This window comes from Parasteatoda tepidariorum, chromosome 2, assembly GCF_043381705.1.
Source record: "Parasteatoda tepidariorum isolate YZ-2023 chromosome 2, CAS_Ptep_4.0, whole genome shotgun sequence".
NCBI lineage: Eukaryota > Metazoa > Arthropoda > Arachnida > Araneae > Theridiidae > Parasteatoda > Parasteatoda tepidariorum.
Genome location: NC_092205.1, coordinates 41,212,119 through 41,238,281, shown reverse-complemented (window position 1 = coordinate 41,238,281; position 26,163 = coordinate 41,212,119). Strand labels below are relative to the sequence as shown.

The 26,163-nt window shown below is 30.5% G+C and overlaps 1 protein-coding gene across 1 annotated transcript; it reads right to left on the bottom strand.

Annotated features, from left to right (window-relative positions):
• Positions 1–891: 891 nt before the first annotated feature.
• LOC107442829 (glyoxylate reductase/hydroxypyruvate reductase) lies at positions 892–24,673 on the bottom strand. The gene is made up of 9 exons (XM_016056487.3): positions 24,441–24,673; positions 15,783–15,913; positions 12,154–12,226; positions 11,960–12,076; positions 10,142–10,233; positions 9,802–9,882; positions 9,553–9,712; positions 3,451–3,581; positions 892–1,753 (listed from the first exon to the last, which is right to left on the bottom strand). The coding sequence occupies exons 1-9, from the start codon at positions 24,509–24,511 to the stop codon at positions 1,629–1,631; spliced, it is 981 nt and encodes a 326-aa protein (XP_015911973.1). The 5' UTR covers positions 24,512–24,673; the 3' UTR covers positions 892–1,628.
• Positions 24,674–26,163: the final 1,490 nt, after the last annotated feature.

Genomic DNA, 26,163 nt, shown 5'->3' with positions numbered 1-26,163 from the left:
ATGATTTTTTTTAATCAAAAATTAAAGGCAAAAAATACAAATCGAGTGTCAAAAGTTAATATTAAAGGGAGGAAAGAAAAAAAATATATGGAATGTTAACTAATCAATAATGATAAACCAGAAGTAAAACACAAACCTGTTCGATTGCCGCGGATAACAGAAATCTAACGATACAGCTTTTTCAGCCTAAATATTTTTGGGATTTTTGTTTTCATGAAAAACTTATTTTTGAATTTGAAATTCAAATGCAATAATCTTCTTTCATCTGCATGACAGCCTAGTACAGGCCAAAGCCGTCCTTGCAAATATAGTTACTTATCAGGCTCGATCAGACGCTAAGTTTCGCCACTTATTGATGCCCATGGTCTTATAATCTTTTTCTAAAGAATCAACCCATCTGTTTGGTCTACTCCTCTTTCGGTTGTCGTTAAACTTTCCAAATGTCATTTTTTCTATAGATGTGACCTAGCCATCTTATTCTATGGGATTGAATAACTGAAATCATGTTTAATTGCTTAAATTTTCCATATAATTCATAATTGTACTACCATCGTTTTCTTTAACTGCTCCAAAGATGGCTGAGTAGTTTTCTTTCACAAAATTAGTAATTTCATCAGTTCTTTAGCCAGTATTCACTGCCATAAAGTTAAACATGTTTAATCAGAGTATTATGTAAATTTAGTTTTAATGGAGTAAGCTTTGATTTCAGTTAAGTTTCTTAACTCAAAATAACACCCATAGTTATCCCTGTAGATAGGGTTTAACATAAGCGAAAAAAATTACTTTTGCAAGTTAAGTAACCACTTTTTATTACAGAATTTTTAAACAAGATGATTGTGGCTTACGGGTAAATACTTAAAAATTTTTAAATAAACACTCACAACACTGAAATAGGAAAGGAATATATTTATTCGAAGAAATATACTTTTAAGATAGGCAGATAAAAAGCCTGCATGAGGCAGAAATTAAAAAAAGGCATTGGCGAGACATTCGATGAAGTTACATGATTATAAATGCAACGTTAATAAAACATTTAACAATCCTAAAGTCAACTCTCAAAAACAATTACAAAAATGATTTCTGAAGTATATGATTTTGTTCTGAACACTACACAATAAATTTATATTAATATAGATAATTAGAATATGGAATATTTCAATAAATACTGCTTTGATTAAGCAAACATCAATCTACAACACAGGAGCTACAGATATATAATTTATAGCACCAACACATGTTAGATGTAACCGATTCCACGATGTTTGAAATATGACACTTTGGATTGGACACATAAAAGGTGGGATGAGTTTTTGAAAATAAACATTTACAGTTTTTATTTTTATAAAAAATACTGAATAGGAATTTTAAGAGTAGGTATGTCAGAAAATACTTCTCCTCTGCCTATTTTAGTGGCAGACAAAATACTTCATTTCAAATAGGCATATCATAAAGTGGCATGACTAGAAAAAGTTTCTTTTTATCACATAGAATGGAGTTTAAAATAAAATAAATTGTAAGTAGGCAAACGTAAAGAAGAAAAAAAGATACTTTGGCAAGGGCACAGATGCAAGATACACAAAGAAAAAGCAGTCAAACAAAACATAGAATGGAGTTTTTTCAGTTTTTTTTTAACCAAGAGGCACTGGTGAAACCATAGGTTTTCCATCAAGAACAGACAAGATGTTTTCAGCTGCTAGTTTAGCCATCTGTACTCGCACAGATACTTCAGCGCTTCCAACGTGAGGAGTAAGTACTAAAAAGAAAGAAAAATAGAAATCAGTTATTCACAACTTGAAATTAGTTCTCGATAAGAACAACGTAATATGAGTTTTTCGCGTCTGATTGAAGTGGCAACAAAAACAAGCAAGCAAAGAATCAACACAGGGCACGGGCTTGTTTTGAAAATTTGTTTTATGCCAGGTCAGGCTCAAGCTAAAATGTTTTTTCAACGCTCTTACCATATAGACGATGGAATGAAATCTCCAAAGATGTTTCCGTTTGCCATCTTTAATTTAATAGCAAATTAATGTGATCACTGAGGACAATTTATTAAGCCGGCCAGGTGTCAGGATGGTTAGCGTGCCTGACAGCGAAGCAAATGGCTACCAGTTCGAATTCCGCTCAAGGAACGGATATTTCTCTAGCTGTACTGTCCTCAGCTGTGTGATGTGTAAATGTGTCCCATCCTATGAACGGGTATTTGTGACATTGTAGCGTCGGTAATGTTGCTGGTTTGCTATCATTCTTATAATTGTAACAAATTGGTATTTAAAAATACTTTATGTAACTAAATAAAATGTAGAGTTGTATCACAATAAAAATTTAGATCTAAATAAAAACAAAATAAATAATTCAAAATTAAGTGAATAAAACATACTGTAGAACTAATTTAAAACTAGCTAAAGTAAGAGGCAATTAAAAATGCAAATGAAGGGTGATGTCCCAAATCACACTTTTGATGTGATAAACGAAAATTGTTTCATTCAGGCGGTGGAGGGGGGGAGTAGCTTAGTATTCTATTTTAAGGAGATTATTTCATATTTGGTGAAGCAAACAAGCTCAGCGTGAAAAAAAAATTATTGGCCAAATTCAATATTTTATAATAAAATATTTTTTTTTTAGAAGTGTTCTTATAATTGTGATACAGATGAAGACTAGATTAGAAAAACATTCAAGTACGATTTAATAGTGACTTTGTTATTAATAATCGATTATTATAAATAATCCATATAAGGCAGGAGTGTGTCACCCACTATCTGGTTTACACTTGCCCGGTATTTCCTACACTGATTTTTGTTTAAGGTTAAAGGGTCATTGTGTAGTTTTCCCTACATCGTTATTATTCCTGATGTAGCTTAATCGAGTGGTGCTCGTCACTCATTTAAATTACATTCAAATTGGGATAGTTTACTTCCTTGAGTGGCTGATTTTATAAACCGGTATACCAATAATGAGAAAGAAAAAAAGTTACAAAGTTTAATTTAACAAATACACTAGAGAATAAATCAAATGCTGCATACATATTTTATTTTAACTGTTTAAAATTAAATTGGACATTTTGATTAAATATTCAAAGAATGAGTTTAAAACATAGGCATATTGTTTGCTTAGTAGAGTTTAGATATGAGGATTCAGCATCATTTAAAAGTTTAGAGTTTTTGTAGCTTTCAGTATTATATAAAAAGATAAGGATAAATTTGAATACATTTTGAATTTATCATTAAATTTATCATTGAGACGCAAATCTTTATAATAAGAATTGCTGCAAATTATAAGTTAAGATGAAAGTTAAACTGTGCCCTTAATCTTTACTCATAGCTGTCAGACTGAACAAGGAAAAAAACATTCAGAATTGGTTTTAACTATGGAAATGTTTCGCTACCTTCGCAAATGTCCCGGCAACATCTTAAATAAAAAAAGGAAGAAAAGAATATTTTACAGTATACTTACTAATATTGTCCAACGTTGTTAGAGGATGGTCTTTTGGTAATGGTTCTGGAACCATTACGTCTAATCCAGCTGCTCTTATCTTCTTATTTTTAAGAGCATCAAACAAATCTTCCTGATTTACAACTCCTCCTCTGTTAAATTGAAAAAAAAATATATATATATTCAAAACAGTAAATAAATTAGACTTCAAATGCTTGAGATTATTTTATGTTATAATATACTCTAATCTAAAAGTTTCAAGCATAAGACTAGTACAACAACTGCTTAGTTTATTTCTTAATAATAACTAAAGCGCTTTTTCTGGTAAAGGTATAAAAAATATAATTGAACAACATTTGTTTTTAATTTTAAAATCAACATATGACGAATTTCAATACGTAATTGACGCGTAAATGGATGCATTTTAAAGCATGCAACGAACTTGCAGTTGTTTAATCATTTTATTTTAAGAGGTGCATAAGTCTTACAAAAGTGATTACAAAAGCAGCCACGAGTCACTTATGAAATTTTACTTAAGTTTCAGTTCATCGAAGAAAAAATTAATAGGAGGCGATTATGCAGGGAGTTCCATATTCAGTGTGCCGGGCAGGTGGCCGAACGGTTAGCGTGCCTGACTGCGAAGCCAATGGCTGCGGGTTCGAATCCTACTCTGGGCATGGATGTTTCTCTCTATGTGTTGTCCTCTGTTGTGTGTGAATGTGGCCCACCCTATGAACGGGTTTGTGGCAGTGTGACGTGGGTAATGTTGCTCGCCTGCGTGACTTAGGTTCACATGTGCCCACTGGGTAAAGCTAAATGAGCAACACTTCCGGCATCTTCCGAGGTGAAGAACGAGAGTTCAAGTGCCTACCGTTATTTAAAAAAAATATATATTCAGTATTTTTAATATATATTTCCAGAAGCCTTGTTAAAGAATGAAGCCAATAAAGGACAAATATTAAGAGTTAATAAACGAAGGAAATGACCAAAAATGCCATCAATATCCAATGCATCACTACAGACGAAAGTAGGACTGAAAGCATCAAAACTTGTTTGGTTTCTGAAAGAAAGTAGAGTTGAAAGGAGCTTATTACAGTGGAATAAGCATTCAAGTTTTTATTCTTTCAGTCTAGCTTTCCAAATCTGTTAGATTGATACTTTTTTTAAAAAAAATATTAACTTGATACCGTATACTCTATTTCATTTATTACAAGAATTCTGAAAATATTTTTATGTGTGGTAATTACTAAACGCCGTGTTTATATTAGGATATTATTCATGAGATCTTGTTATTTATATAAAATACAGATGCATTGAAATATTTTCTAGTTCCAAAGCTTAAATTCAGTTTCTCTTAACTATTGGGAACCAACACTTTGTTAAAACTAAAGAAATTCATGGTTTACATATTGAATTAAAAATTTAAATTATTGAATCAGTTTGAAGTTCGAAAAACAATTTTTTTTTTTACAGACATATACAGGGTGATTCTAAAAAGATGGGCAAAATTTTAGGAAGTGATAGCACACCCAAGCAAACAATTTTTATCAAAGAATGCAAGGTCGAAAGCAAAACGCAAAACCGCTAGAATGTGTCAAAGTTTATAATCTTATACGAGGCAAAAACACTCAAAGAACGATGAAGTTAAGTTATAAAAGCAAATTTAACGGCATGTGATTACAGTAAGTGTTCGAAACAATGGCCGGCAGCGGCTATGCACGCAGTACAACGGCGAAGAAAAGATAGGCGAACATTCTGAAACACAGCAGGATATCACAAACTTTCCCTGCAGCGGCCGAAAGCTTGGCGACAAGTAACGCAGCGCAGTAACTCGCAACAGGAATGGAGCTTTCACGTTTGCATTAAACAACTTTCCAAATGCGCCAGCATCTTTGCGTTTTGTTTTCGACCATACATTCTTTGATAAAAATTGTTTGCTTGGGTGTGTACTATCACTTCCTAAAATTTTGCCCATCTTTTTAGAATCACCCTGTATAGCAAAAAACATGTCACCTAGTTTTCTTTGCTTAAAAGTTACTTTTGTTTCTCTGTAACGTTGATTAAGCATTACACAAAAACCAATACACATGATATCAAAGCAAAATTATTTTTTGTTTTGATGTAATACAAAAGTTTTGGTTTGTAACTATTTTCGTACAACAACTACAGATGTAAATATAATTCTAAAAAATAATATTGAATCTACAATATTAAAAATAAAGATGGAAAACTGACGAGGAAAAATAAATACATCAAATTGAAAATATAAGAAAATCAGACTCATTCAAATGTTTTATTTTCAAACATAAAATAGGCACTCTACGCTAGGGACAAACATTAATTAGAATTGTTTCACATGTTTATAAGTAATTCATAAATCAGCTGTACGAATAATTATTTTCATATTACACTTATAATTAAATGTAAATATTTAAAACAATTTCAAGCATGGACATATCTTAATTATTTGCTTAAATAAAATAACCATTTGCGAGCGTCACGCGAGAAACGAAGAACTGTAATGCATGAAGATTTAATAAACAAATAGGGGTAGAAAAAAAAAGAAAAATCGATAGCGAAGCCATAACTTTTTCTCACGCACGTCTCGAAATTGCTTTCATGTTTCTAGGATACACTTTGAATCTAAAAATACTAAATATTTATTATTAAACAGAATACAATAAAATTGCAAATTCTGTAGTGGCGGAATCAAAATCTAACATTTGTACGAAGTTTTCAATAGAATATCTAGAGCATTAGCATGTCATTAGAAATTTATTACTCGAATAAGAGAAGATTGTAATTTTTTAATTAAAAAAAACCTTAATTAAAAAAACCGTGCAATCATTTGAGAAAGCTTTCTGTTCGTCGTACAGTCCTATGTCTGAAACGTCGAAAATATCAGAAATAATTCAAAGAGACAATGTATTGATCTTATCTTTGCAGAAGTTTCGCTGATCTATCACGAAAACACGTACGAATTAAATATTAAGCGCTTTTGTCTAGAAGCGATAGTAGACGCAGTTAATCCAGGCTACCCAGAGAACTGTAAATGTGTTTTCTTTACAGGATAACTCTCCTCGCAGCAAAGCAACCTTTTCTTCGATTACTGCGACCTTGGTCAAAGAATACCTAAGTCCTATACTTGTTTGCCATGACTGCGACCAACGTGAAACGAAAGGAGGGTATTGAGATAGTTGTACAATTTTTTCTTTTAAATGTGAGGCAATTATTTACGCCCATCGTTTTTTGTGCAGTCCTAGAATACTTAAAAATACTTTAATGTTGAAATGCATACACTCTTGCTATAAATTATCATCTGAAAATCGAAAAATTAAATCGAATTTCAGATGAATTATGTAATGAAAGGGTGGTCAAAATGGGTTCCTTGGGGTATTCATCCACTTTTCCTTCGAGGTTAATATCTTCCTTACCTGTAATATGCATTATTCTTTATCGCCTTACGAGATCATCGCCAACAAAACAAATTATTTTTATTCTTTGAAATGCTGGATGCTATTTAGGCAAAGTATGAAATAATCGTCCTGATGAGGTTATTATGTAAATGATGTTGCATGTTACTGTGAATGACCGAACTCGGTGGCTGTTGGCTTTCACCGGTGATTGTTGACAATCAAATTAGTCGCTTTGGTGAATGTCTGAAATATTTATTACATCCGATTTGATATTAATTTATTCGTGGATATAATTACATTTATTCGATATCTATCGTTCGATCTATCGTCAGTAAGTATTAAATACTTACTGACGATAGATTAGAACAAACATCAGTGTTTGGAGTATGGGGCAAATATATGCCGGGCAGTGGCACTTGACCTTAAAAAAACATCAGTGCAGGGTATACCGGGCAAATGTATACCGGGCAGTGGCACTTAACCAGACCTAGTATGACTAGACCTTTGGTAAATGTCCGAAATATATACTAGGTCTAGTGCCACTTTTGCTATAGCTTAAATATTTCAAAAAAAAATTAAACAAAGCGTTTGAATCAATTTTAAACTGATAACGAAATTATTGCTTTAAAATTAAAAAAATAATCATAAAAACTGCGCCAGATACGAGTAATTGAAGTAGTTGCTTTATACGGCGCATGTGCGGAAAAATTTTTAAAAAAAAATTATCCAGGTGCATCTAAAAGTGGATGAATATCCCAAGACACCGTCAAAATGACCTAACATTTTACTCAGGTATTGAAAGTTCGGGACTCTTAATGATATTTTAACTGTTTTTCACCTCATTTCAAATCCATTACGGTAATAAAAAATTTTAAGCAATTACGTAAAGATTGATTACAACAAAACATTCGAAATATCACATCTTTATAATCTAACAAGTTTTAAAATTTTTACTCCCGAAAATGTTTCATTATTAAAATAAAAATATTAAAAAATATATTTTTGCAAAGAAATATCCTTGAATAAAACGTTAAGTAAGTTCAAAGATATTTAATTTTACCCCGATAGTTCTAAAGATCAGACAAACTAAACAAAGAGTTAAAATAGCATAAGGGAAGGGGGGACCAAAATGGATATCCTGTCTAAGCAGTTGGAGCCATACACTCGAAAATGAAGCATTCTTACTCCTTCGAATATTGTTTGAGTCAGCAATCCGGATCCATTGCAATGAATGCATATTCAGGAAAATTAAGCTTTCGTATTGGATTGTGAAACTTAAAGTAATTTCGCACCAATTAACATATCTTAGTCCTATCCCTTGTGAGTCCTTCAAACCATCTCAGAACATAAAATTCCAAACAATAAATATAAACTTATTCACGAAGTAATTTTTTTCAATTTTGTACTGCGGGAAACTAAAAAAGTTCATTACTTATTATTTTCGTAATGTTCATTTTACTTTTTTGCGTATTTCACCACATCCCCAGAACTTTTTGAGCGAACTGAAAACTTTTTGAGCGAAAGTTTTTGAACGCAATTGTAAAATTAGTTTATCCAAAGATAATTCCATACAAAATATAACTTTTAATAAATATTTTTTACTTTTTTATTATTTCATATTAATCGAGAAAATTTTGAATCTTGAGGTATAGATTTTTTTTAAATCATTTAAAAAAAATGTAATTTTGAATGCAAAAATACAAAGTTTGAGGGGAGTCTGTTGACAAGTTCCTTAAAAATCCAATTTTAAAAAAAAATCGTATTTTTAAAATTCAATTTCCAAGGGACTATTAGTTCCATTTCGATCAAATTTAGTGTTGCGTAGAATTACATTCCTTAAAATGATGTAAAAAAAATATATGCCTTACAATTCAAAATTTTTTCGACTATTATTAAATAAAATAAAAAATAATTATTTACTAAAAATTATGATTGGATAAACTTTATAACTGCGTGCAAAACATTCTCTTAAAAAATTAGAGTCATGGCGAATACGCAACACCTAAAATTAGCATTGACTTTCTCAAACTTTGGACTAATCTCCTGACTAAAATATTGGAACCATATTTTTCAGATTGTGACTCCTCCCAATATTTGGTCGGTCAGCAATTCAAATCCGTTGTAAATAAACGACATTTTTATTCAGAGAAAGTACGTTTTTGTGTCGTAACTGAAAATATCATCCACTAATTAGCATATTTAAAATCACCTCATTGAACCATTGAGATTGAGTTCCAGAATTTGAAGATCCGATTATTAGATCAAAAGTTATTTAGGGTAATCCATTTTTTATTCTACACACTGAAGAGTGCGGAAAGTAACGGAACCTGAATAACCGTTGAACTAATGACTGAATTTTCTTAATTGTTAGAGGATTTAACAAATATGCTTGTAAAATGAAATTCGAGCAAACCTTATTTTAAGTTACCGAATCAGACACAAAAACGTACTTTCTCTGAATAAACATGCCATTTTTTGACGGAATTGAATTCTTGACCCTCAAATTCCATGTGGCAACCGCAATCTATTATAGTAAATATGGTTCCTATGAAAAATAGAGTTTGAAAGTAATACTAATTTCACTCTTACCCGTTAATACTAACTTTCTTTTAAATCGGTCGAGTAGTTCTTGAGAAATCTAAATTTTTAAAAAAAAAAAAATCAAACTAAAAATTTCTCACCGTACAAATCGAATCTTTGCACTTACCTACTCGTATTTACAAATACTGCTGTAGGTTTCATGAGATTGAAGGCCTTAGCATTGAAAAGATCTTTCGTTTGCTCGGAGAGATTGCACATTGCAACGATAAAGTCGCTTTGTTTCACTAACTCTTCAAATTCTACATATTGAGCACCCATATCCTCGGCTAACAAAAGATTTCGTTTAAAAAAAGTTAATCACTGTAAATAAAGTTACATAAAAATCTGAAAACGAAGAAATAACGTTAATTCATACCAGGCTTGATTGGATGGAATACATCAAAGTAAAGAACTTTTGCAATTCCAAAAGGTAACAGACGTTTCATAACTCCTTGCCCTAAAACATTTTCAGTTATAAACTTTTTAACCAGAAATCAAAAACAAATTAGATTAAAACGTTCGAAAACTTCTAATTACAGAAATAAAATCATAAGTATACAAGTCAATTACATTTTGTAATATTTAAGTCAAATTTTGTGCAGACAGTTTAAACTAAAACTAGTAAACAATGATTTCAAAATTTCTGGTAATTAGTTTTTATTGTAAAGGAAATTCGAATCGATGCTTCAATAAAAACTAACTGCACAGCCGCTTACCAATTCGTCCCATTCCAACAATACCAACGGTTGCATTCGTTAAGCCTTGTCCGCAAAGCCACAGAGGACTCCAAGAATAAACCCATTCACCCCTGGAAAGAGAAATCGAAATGTACTTGCAAAAAAATTTAAAATTTCATTTATCGAATTACAAATATCTCAATTAAAATTTGTAGAATTGTAAAATATCTCTGAATTGCCTTTTTTTTTTAACTATTTACTTTTAACTACTTTCAGACAATTAAATACGAACTTTATGAGTATAGTTTTCTGTATATAAGATAATTATACTCTGACAAACCTAAATGCATTATTTAAAACTACAACAATGTTTGGTATCCATTGACCTTCATTCTAGCCATTGAATTCACTCTTTATCCATCTGAAAACGCGTAAAAATTGCAGTTTCCAGTCAGTCAAAATAAATTAAAGTTGTAATTGCTGATTTACATTTCGCTACTATTTACAAAAAATGCTACATTAAACATTCAAATAGTGCTGAAAAAAAATGATTTCTAGGCGTAGTACAGTAGCGCTGTACAACTTTATTAAACTACGCACTTTTTACCATAGCTCTATCCGGTAAAAATTGAAGAAATAACGTTCCTATCTTGAAAACAGTGCAAGATAAGAAGTGAATTTCTAGGGTGAATTGTAAATCATCATTGATGTAATATGAATAGACATCTTCTGAAGTCTGGATAATTAAAATCAACATACATTTTTTTCAACGATTTTCTACATTGTGATGTAAAGAAACTATCTTAGAAAGAAAGCAAACTAGCTATAATATACCTTTATTTTTAGTGCATAAAACTTAAAAAGTTTAAAAATATCTTGAAACTAGTTTTTCTCCCCTCAAGATTGCCTTGTCTGTGGCTGGGTGGCGCAGTTGGTTTGTCGTCGGCCATTTGAGCCCAAGTCTGCGAGTTCGATCCCCAGCCCAGACACCGGATTTTCTGGATGCAGAAAATCCTCAGCGACCATGTCGTATGATTATGCGGCATGTAAAAGATCCCTGGAGGGCTTTATTGGCTCTTGGCATTTCCGGCAAAACTAAATTTCTAGTGCACTTTAGCATCCAAACAGAGTCTCGGTGCTGCGATCTAGTGTGGCAGAAACTAGACGTCCAAATTAACATGACCAACGGTATCTCACCCATTGTGGTGGTCCTGAAAGAGTGGATACCACCTCTGGAGAACGCACTAAGACTGCTCATCTTCAAGACCGATTGTGCAGCTCATTGGGAAAAAAAAGACGAAAAAGAAAGATTGCCTTGTCTCGTCACACTGTGGGAAATCAAGTTTTATGGACCCTTTTCTCAGCATTAATATCTTAAAGGTGGCCATTCGTTATAAATAAACGAAACTACAACTTTCTCATTTCCCTTTTCGTCCTGACTTACACCGTTTTTGAGATACGAACCCTAAAGAGGAGATATTAAATCATCGGACAGCGTTGTAAGAAATATTATAGGTAGAGCAGTGCATAGCCAATTTAGTATATATAGACACCTTTTTATAGCTATAACAGAATCTGTCGGAGAGCTATGAGACTGACTTGAAATTACAATTTTTCGTACAGGATTATTATAATTATATAGTAAGACAACCTATGACTTAATCACTGATTAAACAACCTATAACGACATAAGTTGAAATTTCTTCGCATTCATTTATAGATAGTAGGGGAAAAAACAGACAGAAAAGGGATTTATACTTCTGCGACCTTCAAGTGTTTATTTTAATGGCGTCACATAAAAGGAAATAGAATCGTCCTAAAAGCAATCTAAAATAGTTTTCAAAAACTGTATTTTACTTTTTGATGGCTGAAGCCGCATCCATTAATCTTCGTCCAGCGGCCAATAATAGGGTCACTGTCATTTCGGCAACGGAATCTGTTGAGACGTCTGGAGTGTTACTTACTGGAATATTTCTAAAACATAAAAGGATTTTTTTTTAATGTTCTTTTCTTTACAAAACATCCGCACATAAAGAAAAAAAAAATCTCACCTGGCTTTGCATTCTTTAGTATCGATGTGATCGAAACCAACAGACATGGTAGCAATCGCTTTAAGCTGAGGTCCTGCAAACGTTGCACTTATTTAATTAAAAATACATATATAATTCTTATATATAGTAATCTTAAATAAGCAATGCTTTTTTTTCCTTCAGAATATTGAATTTATGTTTCCTCTCTTATTAGTTGCTTTGGTTTGACGATTTAAAAGATCTTTTAACTGTCATGTTGCTTAACTATTCCTTTGTGTTATCTGCCATTAATGGTATTTCCGCCACCTACTTATTACATATTGTTTGCCAGCATAATATTTGCCATAACAATGAACGCTGGCGAACACTATGCATAGGTAAATTTAAAATTTTTAAAAAATAGTGCGTGGTGTCCCTCCGCGCGGAAGTGAAACTTCGTAATGTGAAAATAAAAATAGGAAGGGGTAGAAATAGATTTTTAGTGAAATCATATTGTTTCTTTAAGACAAACTTTATTAACATTGCTTACAATTCACAATTGATCGTATCTTTTAATTTTCAAATGGAGAAATATTCAAATCTATAACATTTATAATGGAATTATGATAACTAAAGTGAGATACGAAATGTTTGAGTTCTATTTTTTCAATATTTCTTGCATAAACTGCATCAATGGTTGTTCCCCCTTTGGTTGTTGGATCATTCCTACCATTTATGAAGGTTAATAATGTTTCAGCTTCAGGTAATGAGAAATTCACATTAAAATCTCCTGTAAGGATCACAGGCCGCTCACAATAATTCATTTCTTCACCAGTAACGTCTGCCAGAGCTTGTGAGCTGCCAGAGCTTTAAACGTTTAACATAACCTTGTTGGAAGTCGCATTAGAAGTTTCATTTCAAAAAATTATCTCTGATTTTCGAGGCCGGTGATTGTATATATGAGGGCACCATTCAAAATGGCTGATCCAATATGGTAGGCATTATTGCTTAATTCAGTATGACTGATATCATGTCATAGAGAATAGAATTGCAAACTTCAAACATATCTTCTTCAAACAGATTAGTCGCAGCAATGCCATAAAATGCTTTTAAAAACTAATATTTTGTAATAAATTTTTTCAATAAGTCAGAGGATATTGAACAAGTCAGTAAAATATAACTACACTAAGATAAAAGCTTATATTTCAGTGGTAAGAAATTTAAAATTTTTAAACAATTTTTTTAAAGTTCTTATGACTCCCATTGCTGTCGAACTAACTGTGGAAGAGTTTCATAGTTTTCATCTCCATGAAACGCAGTCTTCAAAAAGTCTTTCACATAAGAAATTTTCTTCAAGTTTTTGATCCAAATGTTTCCTCGTCTTCTAGGTTGGCTTCAAAACTAAGAGGCCACGAAGTGATAATTTCATCGACATGGCTGCAAATCCTACGCGGATTGGCTGTTCGTCACCGGCGGTAAAATTGCAGTCACGTGATACGTTTTCTCTAATCTATATTACGATAAGTTTGGAGGAAAGACATTATTTTCAACTCTTTTTAAATCATTAATTAATCATTAAAAATAATTAAGTGTTCCACTTTTAAGGAATAAATATATAAGCCTGTAATTCAAAGAGTTATTTTGATTAAGCTGGAAAAAATAAAGAAAATATTTTGGATGAATATTCATGTCAGAAAATAAAGAGACATCTAAAGCAGAGTATTTTTTCCTACTTAAAACAAAACTTTAAGAGAAGGGAATACAAAAAGGTTTTATTCCATTAAGGGTTCATTTTACCCAAAAGGAAGTCCCGTAAATCTACTATTTTTACTTTACCAGATTACTCTAAAGTAAACTTTTTTAGCTGTTAATGGCTTTTCTACAAAACATCACTTGAAGACTATTTTTAGTCTTTCTCCTTCTTATATAACCAACCTCCTTATATAACCCCTGAATAACCGACAATTCTTTAACTTCATACTTAAATATTTTGTGCCGCAGACCTTAAACTCTAGTATGGATCAATGAAAAAAAAGTTTCTCGTTTCTATGGTGTTCTGTAAATTATTTGCATAATATTTAAACTATAATTTCCTGCGATTTTTTATTCCTCTTCTAAAATTTCAGAAAACCTTTGATTTTTAAAAAAAGCTCATTTTTTAAATATAAATCTTTGTGTAAAACAGGTTGTTTTAGCGTCTTGGTTTCATATTTCAAGCCAAAATACAAAACTGTTTATTAACGCAAAGCGTTTAAATAATACAAAACAGTTTATTAACGCAAAATGGTTTAACAGCGCAAAACGGTTTACTGCAAGCTTTTATCAAATCAGAGTAAAAAAATAAAAAATAACCTTCAAATTATATTCATAACTTTAAGGAATCGGGACGATAAAATTGCATAAACAAATCTGTCATTTTAGATTCTTTCAAAGTATTAAATATTTAGCATTCAAGTACCAATAACGAGTTTGCACAGACAGCACCCATGACATTATCGAAATTCGCAAAAAAATAAAATCACAAAATTAATCTTGCATAATTTAAAAAAAAAAAAAAAACAGCGTTCCTGATTACATCACGATATTAATATGCCCTTTAGCACTCCCGATTCCAGCTCAGTTCGATATAAAATCTACATGCTTTCCTGTAACATAAAATTGTTTGTGATATTACTAAATCCACCACATACAGAAAAATCTCCCATACTGTCCAAGGTTCTAGCAGTTAGAACCTGCCCTGAACAGCAGTTATATTTATAGTTTGTGTGCCTTTTAATGATGTCCAAAACTGTGGACATAATCCAGAAAAGAAAACTAAATCCATGGGACAAAGAACTCCTGGGTCAAGGAGGGAATGGAGCTAGCCTGCATTTGCGTTACAGGATGAGGGAAATTACGAAAACCTTCGGCTAACTAGAGGGTTTTCATAGCTCCCAGCTTCATTAAATAACTATCAAATAGCAGTAAAGTTAACCCGGCTTGAGTGCCTTTTGTTCCGAAATTAAAATTTGCTATATTTTGTACCAAAGCTTTATTTTCTAAGAATTAACGATATTCAATTCAACGAAATGTTTTTCCTTTATTTAAGGAGGAACACAATTGTGACATTTGGAATGCATAATGAAATTCATCCTATTTAGTTAAGATATTAGTAAATACGTATATTACGCATAGTATTCGTTAAAATATAGGTACTTTTTATGGGTTTTGCAATTTGGTTTATTAAGTAATAAACCCTAACTTATGAACCTTTTTTCGTTCAATGTGCAATTTTTTTTAAAATGGGAAACAAAACATAATATACTTGGTGATAAATTTTAAAGCTAATAGGATAGAGATATATGATATTAAATTTCTTCAGAATGGAAGCTTTACGTCATAAATTAACAATACAATAATATAAATTTTTAATCCTTAGGTAAATTTTTACATGTTTGATGCCTGCTGGCATCTAGTTCAAAATATACTATCTCTAAACAAGTAAATATTTTGGTACATGGATTGAGAAATAAACATTTGTTTTAATATTATAGCGTTATTTTTGAAAAATACAGCCACGAAATATTACGGGCACGAGAAATAGAGGGCGAAACGTCAGTCTGTCATTTTGACAGAAGCAAGGAGAAAAATAAAAATGTATTGATAAAAACTAAAACAACGTCAACACCTACCTGCAGCTTCGATTACTTCTTTGTCAATGGGATCAGTGAGAAGGCAAAAAAGGGCATCTTTACCCTTTATACCCTTCAAAAGAGCATCTCGCTCTATTGGTTTATCTTGATCATATATTTCCACATCACATCTGAAAAGAGTTAAAGAAAACTATTTTAATTTTATTTAATAATCTCGCTCACTGTTTTCGTTAGCTTTAAATGTTATAAAAAGGGAAATAAAAAAGTAATAAAATAAAAAATAGTAATAGAAATAAATAAAAACTGTGTTTTTTATTCAGCACAAAGACCACATTGCCATATTTACATCAAATATAGGGAACAAATTCCAAAAATCTATTCGTACTTTATTAGGCAACAGTTCAACATACTGTAAGCCAATACAGAAAATTAAAACTTGCACAGTATAAATAATTCAATGCTGAGATACTTTCCTCGAATGAATATTGAGTATTTCTTTTTGATTTTGTCAGCTTATAATCTTTCACTTCATTGGACAAAAATCCAGTTTATTAAAAGTAAAACATATGAAAGTTTGAGGCCCCCCACTTGCTTTACCTGCTATTGATCAATATACAGCCTTTTCTTCAGAATTCGGGACGTTGCATTGATTTTAGATGAAAAATCACCCACACGCAATGTGACGGATGAAAAAAAGCAATTATTTTTATCAGCATTCGTCTGTGGCCCAATGGCTTCATAATTCATGAAACTGAATAACATCAGTTTATTTGAAAATATACTAAGTTCATCTTCGCTCTCTAACTCCAGCTGCAATTGCGTAACAGTTTGTTTCTTGTAGTGACACAGAAATTTCTTACAAAAATCAAAACATAAAATTTTTATTAAAATAAAAGTCCTTCATACTCTAGCAGTTTCGAATCAAACTCAGAAGTATTGAGAAAAACTTATTTTTGAAGACGTTTTGATTGAAAGAAACAAGCTCCCATGTTAATTACTTAGGGAGGAAGATTGTTAAAACATCTGAGGTCTATTAATAACGGCAATGGAATTTTAATCCGTGGTACTATAACCATTAGAAGAAATTTTTGTTAGCATTGAAGTTAATAGAAAGAAAAGTCCTGTAATATTTTTAGAAATGTCACCCACATTGCACTCCTTGCGTAACCAACCTCGCAATTGTCTCGAAACAAATTTTTAATTCGCAAAACCGAATTTTCGTTCAAAAATAGTTTATATTAATCGTTTTCGTTTCATATGATAATTTATTTCATTTTATATTATATTTTTGTTTTATAAAATTTATTTCATTTTATATTATATTTTTGTTTTATATAATTTATTTCATTTTATATTATATTTTTGTTTTATATGATAATTTATTTCATTTTACATTATATTTTTGTTTTATATGATAATTTATTTCATTTTACATTATATTTTTGTTAAACATAATTATTGATTTCATTTTACATAATATTTTTGTTTTATATAATAATTGATTTCATTTTATATAATATTGTTTTATATAATAATTGATTACATTTTATATAATATTTTTGTTTTATATAATAATAGATTTCATTTTATATAATATTTTTGTTTTATATGATAATTGATTTCATTTTATATTATCATCTATCCTAGTAATAAATTTGAGATAACCACGTACACTTTCTGTTACGGTATAAAAAAAAATTTTGTTTTTGGAATAGAATAAAAAATGTAATTTCTGAGCATTTGCATTAAAACTATAGGAAAAGCAAGAAAACCTTCCACAGTTAGTCCGTAGTCCTCTTATTATTGTGTAGGTATTTTTATCTGCGTCTACGTTTGGATCATTTTTTTCAACAATACGATTTATAGTTACAAAATAATTTCTTTATAAAAGCAACGTAGACTTTTGTTGTAATAATACAAGTGCATATTTTGTGTAAATATTTTTTTCACGAATGGTCTGCCTCGTTGTCTTGGTATCGAGATCACTATTTTTTCTTCGTTTTAGAAAAATAATCGTGCACTCAAAATAAAAACTAAGTATTTGTTACAGTATTATATTCCTTCGTGTATAGTTCGTTCAATAAAAGTGGATAGAATTAATGAACAAAATTCTCGCAGACACTCTGCGTACAAAATCTTTAAACTTTCGTTACTTGCCTTAGTTTTCTTTTTAATACATGTTAGTGGCTTTCGGCAAACAGTTGGTAATCCCAAAATGAACTCCCGCTTTATGGTTCCTCCAGATTTCTTCGTTCTGACTGACAAACTCGTCGTTTTGTGACTCCAAATCGATTTATCTATCTCAAACAGTTGATTAAAGAAAATATGGCATACCAAATTTTAAAAGCAAATCTGTGAGTGTTTACTATTATTAGCGTTTTAAGTTCCACGGAGCAAAGCGTAAATAAATTTTCAAGCGGTAAAATATAACAAAAAAATACTGTTCTGATTTTTTACTACGCGAATAAATATAAGTTTATTGCTATAGTCGTATTTACAAATCAATATAATAGCGAAATTTCACAGGTCATTTAACGTTTCGATAACAATGTATTGCGAAACAAAAGAAAACGATCGCATCTTGTTATAAAATGTGTTGACAGCTAGCAAATTTCAACCAATAAATTACAGAAAGAAAAATGTTCTATATCTTCGATTTTACAAAATTTACGAGACTTTAAACATAAAAGTGTGATGAAAACTATAATTTATGATCTACAATTTTACTTATAAAAACATTCCAGAATCACATAAATATTTAGAAATCATGCTCTTTAGTAAGTATTTACATCATAAAAATAAGAAATTTAGTTTTGATGTAAAAAATACTTTATATGAGTTAAATCAGCAATTTTAATGGAGTAAAATAAATATTATAATATTTTCGAAATATTAAGTAGCAATGTATGATCGGAAATCGGTATGCATTTATAGCTTTCTGTTGATTACACATAAATATCTGCGCCATTAGTTTTTTTTAGCTTCTAAATTATGCAAAACAGTGTGATTTCTTTAAAGGAAACAAACTGCATACAGCATTTGTTAAACAAACTAAATTAACATTTATATAAACTACGATTACTTGCAACAATTTTATTAAACAATGAATTAAAAAAATATCTATTTTTGAATATGAAGCATATTTCTTATGAGACGACAAAAAAATGATTAAATTTAGGAAAGGATTATAAACAATTATCCTAATTTTTTCAACTGATGAAGGTTAATATGCATTTTAGAATCCTTGCGAGACGTGAAGTCAAAAGGAGTATACACATGGAAGGGGCTTAAAAAATTAATCAGGAAAAAAAATTATAATGGAATCAAAACTTGTCAAACAGTATCAAAAACTTGTCTGATTGAAGTAAGAAAAAAGAGAAAGATTTATCAGAAACAACAAGCTTTAATAAGTAATCAAACTGGTTTCAATGTTTTTAATTTTGTCTTTGATTATTATTTGACAAATTTAGGTTATTTCTAATCGCCAAATATTAATTTGCGAACCTTGCTTTTCTGTTATTTCAGATAAGTATTCTAAAAATATATATTTAGGGCGATGATTACGGAACACTTTTCATATAACCGTTACCAGCTACGTATTAAAATTTATTACTTGATTAATAGCTTCATTCGCTTCAAAAATAAACAAATTGGAAAGACCAATCGATATGCTTCAAGCGCTCAAAAATAGGCGTCAGTTTTCAAGACTTAAAATTAAGAGTCGCAAGTTAATATTTAACGATTATAAAAATAAATATGGGCGCCTATTTTTTGAGCGCTTTAAACATGTTAACTGTTAATTCCAATTTGTCTATTTTTTAAGCGAATGAAATGTTTAATTAAGTAATACTTTACAGTTTCAGTTTCTTGGGATAATTCATTTAATTAACATTTATTATTAGATTTATAATTAATAAAATCTATTCAATATTTTCTGAGTAAATAAATTTTCTTAAATTTAAAAAAAATATCATAATTTTTTGTAACTATTATCTATTTTTTTCAGCTAAAAATCCTTTCAAATTTTTAACAGTTTTTCTGCCAATAGATATTGATAATATTTATCACATTTAAGCTAATTTAATATTCGTTGAAAGATTTCTAATGTGACTTCTGGTTATAATCTCATTGGGTTAGAAAAATGTAAAATAAGAATGAAATAAAGCTGAAAAATGTTGTAGTGAAAGTGTTCGCGAATCTGTTTAATTTGATTTGAACAATTATGTATTAAAATAACTAAGTGCCGATACAGCAGCTTACAGATCATGAACATATTCCGTTTACGAAAGGGAAACTAGACAAGGCTTCTTGTTTCCGTCCTCCCCCTCCCCTCTTTCTCTCTTCGTGAATTCCAGACGAACCTCCCCATTTAAATATAAATAGCCTGTCTAACGTTAATGATTTCGGGTTCGTCAACTCTTGTTTTTCAGACACGAGTAAGTTAACTTAGCTAAAATATACATAATTTTCATTCGCTAGTCAACTTGGGCATAATGTGTTGTCAGCTATAGAAACACATACAGTATTTCTCTCTCAAGTGGTCTAGGTCAGCGATTCCCAACTATTGGCATTTTATTTTAAATAATATTGTAAAGGTAACCAAAATATTAAGTAAATAATGGATTAGTGATTGGATTTATATATTACAGGTGTCAAAAATAAACTTTAAAAAAAAAAAATTTTACTTTCGGAACAAGTTTACCTCCTCCACGGATCCCTAAGGTTCCGTGGAACACCATTTGGGAACCGCTAGTCAAAAGGTTTTGATTTTGTCAAGAAAGCATCAACTTAAAACTTTTTAGACTTCCTATAACATAACTTTTTTTTTTTTAACTGGAGTCTAATATAAGCACAGACATTATTTAAATGCAAAAATTCCTTAGAAACGATTAAACAAGTTTTGTAAGTTAACTTTCTTTGGGGCTTATTCGACTCTAAATTAGAGATACTATGACATCTTGTACGCACGATTAAAATAATGTTAATGACTTTAAAACCACTTTTAATTGGCAGACAAATATACTTTTTGAAAAAAAAAAAACACAAAAAATACAACTTAAAAAAATAATAATTTCAGATTTTTATAAAAAGAAGAAAAAAATACTGATCAAATAGAATATTTACCAGTATTCAAATGCTGGAATATGAATTTAAGCGATATTTAAACCGATAGTCAAGTTTTAACTTAATAGGTTAATTCGAAATTGAAAAATCTAGCACTCCAAGATAAAAAATATTTAAGGATAACATTTTGAATTAACTACTCTAGTTTGAGACGATTTCAGTTTAGAAACTGGGTGTCCGTCTTCAGAAAGTGAGTTTCAATAAATTTGCTGTAACTTTGGAAGTTTTTTGAATATTATCTTACACTCGTTGTCAAATTGCTCACACTAAAACAGGTAGTAACTTTTTTTCCTTCAGAAAACGTAAAATTTTGTTACGAAAACCCTTTTAGAAAGGACTTCAGTCCTGCAAACCCCTAAGCTTAAAAAAAATTTTAAAAATAATAACAATTTTTTAATTTTTTTTGATATAAATGCATTACCCTTACGACCAAAAAAAAAAAATTTTTTTTTTAAAGAAGTGAGTAAAAGATTTCGTAAATTCATTCAACCGAAGGGAAAAAAGCAACACAATGTCTCATTAAAACACTGAAAAGTTAAAGTAAAAGATAATAATTCAAAAGTTCTATTTTAAATACACAATACATGACTGAATGAATACAAAGATATCCTTTTTCTTCCTAAAAAATGAAAATACAATCGAATTTCAAACCATCTCGCATAATAAATAAGGATAAGAATGAATGATGTGTTGCCATTATCTTCACACTGGCCTTCGTGCATAAGAATTACAAGTGACGTAAAAACAAAATCTACCAACAATTTTTGCTTAGTTACATATTGCTTCCCACCATTTGAAATTTTTTTTTACGTATAGTAAAGAATATTTCAACGAAAAATTCCAAATTGTATGTAAAAATAATTTTTCAATAGACAAAAAGGACATAAATAAAATAAGTCTGTTCTGCATGCTTAGGGTGTCTTGTATTATATCATACTCAAATTTTATTCAATCTCCCTAAAATTTAGTAAACGCGGTAGATTTTTTTTTTTCTTTTAAGGAGGGATTACTTTGTTGCCTTAACTGAAGGCAGTCTTGTTACAGGAGCTCCACGTTTTTTTGTTTTTTTTTACTAAAACGTGAAGAAAGGTACAAATTTAGACTGATTTTGCTTCAAACACCAAAGTGATGACGTAAAATATCTCAGTGGTAGACTGATCATTGGTTAGAATCTATGACGTCTGGCTAACCGTGGGAGGTTTCCTTCGCGTAACGCAAACGCTGGTTGAATCTGTCAAAAAGTCCTCAATGAATATAAGCTTTTCCCAATATTTGATCCTAGAGTCCCCTTGTCTTCTAGATGGGGTTCAAAATTACAAGACTTACGGAGTGGAATATTAATAGTCGTAAGCTCAAGATTGTTCAGGTCGAGTGGTTGTTCAGGTCGGTCATAAAGTAAAACTCTTCCTGAAGGAAGGTGGAAGAATAAGGATATGCTCATTTTTGGGTTCCAAAAAGACGTGGGGGAAAATGTATTTTAAAAATAAATTACCAGAAAATATGCAAAATTCACACTTTACTGCTTTTTAAAATATTTGAGGGAAAAAATATTGCTATGCTACATCTATTCAGACTAAATATGAATAAAAGTAGTCGATCTTTGATTATAAAATCAAATCTATACCAAAATCTATACCAAATCGATATAAATCTATACCAAAATATAAATCTAAGCATATATTATAACATCAAACTAAATGTCCAATGACGATAAAATATATTTGATAATAACAGGGTTATTGACAAAAGTACATTGGAGGATAGTAATTTTTTTGAAGTTCCAAATTGTTAAGTAGTTTTGGGGGATATATATATATGTATATTTTTTTTAAAAATATTTTTAGTACTTATTGAAGTTCTTATAACCTTAAAATAGTTTAAAGTCTTCTTTTTCAATATTGGGAGAAGAGATTTTTTTTTTCCCAAGGTATATTTGATGGATATTTTAAATATTTTTTTCAATGATGTAAACTTTATCCATTTCCAAATATCTTTAAGGCATAAAACTTTTCAATAAAAAAAAATCAGAGATTAAGTTGGAAGGACTAAGCAGTTTCTAAAAAAAAATTATTGAGTCTAGATGGGAACTGCTAAAATAATGTGAGCTTTTCGCTAATTTTTTTTTTTTTTTTAAATAACTTCGCACTTCTAGTTCACGAAATGGCCACTTTCCAAACAGCATATATCACGAAATTCACATCTTGAAAAAGTAACGCGATATTGCATACGCGATCGAAAGTGCTGATTTTGTCTTCCTTTATTAAGTAACTTAAATAACACTTCTAGTTCACGAAATAGCCGCTTTTCAACTAACGTATATATCATGAAATTAATTACAATTCATGCCATGAAAAAGTAAACAGAATAGATAACTGAAAGATTTGCATAGAAGTAGTTAACTAAATAATTTATTTCAATAAAAATATTTTATTTTTGTTGTTTCCTGAAATGGGGAGGTTAAATAAAATTTAGGGCAGAGGCGTTCTATCTGCCCTCAAATAGTATCGGTCGTTACGAAGTCATTAAGAAAACTAGATCGAAACCCAAATTACACGATCGAACTTTCAGAATGTAATTGGTAAGAAAGGCATTTTAAAATCACTAAACCGTAGAAATGGAAACAATTATGGAAAAAGAACTGCGATTCGAAGGATTAAAAAACATTAGAATATGTACACAAAAAAATGTACTAAGACAATCAACACAAACCTAATCTTTTTTAAATTGTCCATTTTTTAAGAACCAAATTACTTTTAAATTAATTCAAAGTAATAAACAACTTAAAAATTTCTGTTTATACATTTTGAAGTCCTTAATTTCGGAAATTAATTCTCCCCTCTAGTAGTATACGTTCTTTTTCGGAGTGCAACGCTTACCTTGGAATGACATTTCATAATTCTTAAGACATTTAATTCAAAATACGATTTTATAGTAATTTTAAAAAAAAATTAAAAGGTTTACTGATAGCAATTTACTGAAACTGTTTTTACACATCCTCTTTTTATCAACTACAAAATATTTGAAAAGGTTGATTATTATAATATTAGCCACCTTCAATTGAAGTTTTTATTTAAATATTCGTATAATAATTTAAACTTAGATTATGCGTGCATGTGCGATAAATTTAAAAGAACTTATACTGTTAATAACATTACGAGGAATTTTAATGAAAAAAAACAATTTAAATATACTCAATTTTTCAAAGTAATAGACTATGTCGCTATAAAAGCATCGAATTTTAGTTCGCATAATTTATTTTTGCTATACATTTTCCGTGACCGTTATAAATTACTAATACAACTATTCACAAAAGCTTCGCTAAAAAAAAAAAATCTTTTTATTGGCACGTAAACATTTTGACAAAGAATATTTTGTCGGAATTTAAATATTACAATTTAAAAAGAATTAGAACTGCTTATCGTTTCGATAAATAATTAAAAATATAGCTTTTGAATGGAAAATTACTTAATAACTAAACTAAGCAAAATCAGCTAACGCAATTTAAGAAAGCTAAAACTTTAAAGCACGCTATATTTTTCTGACAAAATGTTCTAAATTAAAACAAAATCTTACTTTGCTTTGAGCATATCAATTCCCTCCTGAGGAACACCGGGTCGGGTAACTAGAACTTTTGGCCTGCTCATGACGGATTAATCTGTCAATACTCTTGGACTTCCACCTGATGAAACCGGCGCGTCTTTGACAAGTGAGGACGTAAGGGAAGTCACCTTAACAAGGTCATTTCCACACTCATGCGAAGGGGGCGCTGATGTTACGTGACGTCACGAAAGAATTAAAAGTAACACAATTTGAAAGCTGTTTCATAAGTTCCAAGGGCTTCAAACCGTAACGATAAGCAAGAGGAAGTCTAGCACAAATGCTAGTTTTTTTTTGTTGTTTTTTCAAAATTTATTTATTTAGAAGAACATAGCATTTGTCTCATAAAATTTACTCATAAACATAATAAAAAAAGCTTTCTTTGATTAATAAATAAAATAATAGTTAAAATATTTAAATAGTATGGGGTAGTATTTATTGATAATAACGAATATTTAGTCAAAAATAATGTATATAATAAATAAAATAATAAGACATAATATGATCAATACATCATTTTTGTTATAGTATTAAGTTTGTTCTAAAACAGCGCCAATTTTACATTAAAAGTTTGCAAACATTTAAAAAAATAAATGAATTTTTTAAGTTTAAAATAATAAGAAAAAAAATTTGATTTAAAGAAAAAATAAGATTATTTAAAATCCATTTAAAGTCCCGCAGCAGACTGATCGTTAAGACACGGTTCCCAGCAGATCACCGAAGTCAAGCATCACTGGCTGCGGTCAGTGTGCGGGTGGGAGACCACTTGGATCAGTCTGCGTAGGAATCGAGGGTGTGCGGTATGGGTCCTCGTTAAACTGTGCAACCGTAAAGTGCTCGACTTCGCGTGTAGGTCGTCGGGCTACCGAAGCGGGGGTGACATCCCCTCTGCAGAGGATCAAAATTATGATGTCATGTCTTCAGATCATCCTCAGGGATGTTTCCCAGACAGTCACCAATAGCCCATTGTGCAGCTCTAGTGTGACGTAAATGAACTACAACAACAACAAAATCCTTTTAAGATTGTTAAGAGTATACTTTCCATTTTCTCTAAAAGGAATTTGCAAGGTAAGTTGATGTGACTCAATAACATATTAAAAATCTAATGTATCTATCTATTGTATAAATAAATCTATTAAAAATATAATGTAAATACATCTTCTTCTTCATAAGCGCTACAGCCTTTCACAGGCCAAGGCTGACTCGCAGATTTTCCTCCATCTGGCCCTGTCCGGTGCGGCGGCCCGCCAACTATCTAATAATATTAGCCAATATTCATCCAATCTCCAATGGATTTTACATCATTCTTATCTGCTGTGTCCGACAAAAAATCGTCTTCACTTACATCCAAAGAATTCGAAATTCCTCACTTTTTAAAAGATTTTACAATAGCATTTGAATCTACATTTTGAACGCGCCTGCTTTCATCTAAATTAATGAATTAAGCAATAATTTCCTGTTTTTGTAAAAAAATTTTGATGTGAAGAATTTTTAACTTTAGATAATTTAGTAGACTAGTTCTTGTTTTTTAATTTTAGAAATTTTCATGCTTTTTTTTTTCTTAGCGGTTGACTTGCACACCCGACATAGCATAAATTTGCAATCTCGTAATCAAAATTAGGGGTTAACTTATACACCGGGATATACTTTATTTCCAGCTTTTATTACAGAGGTAAACTGATTGATTCCAGTTTTCAAG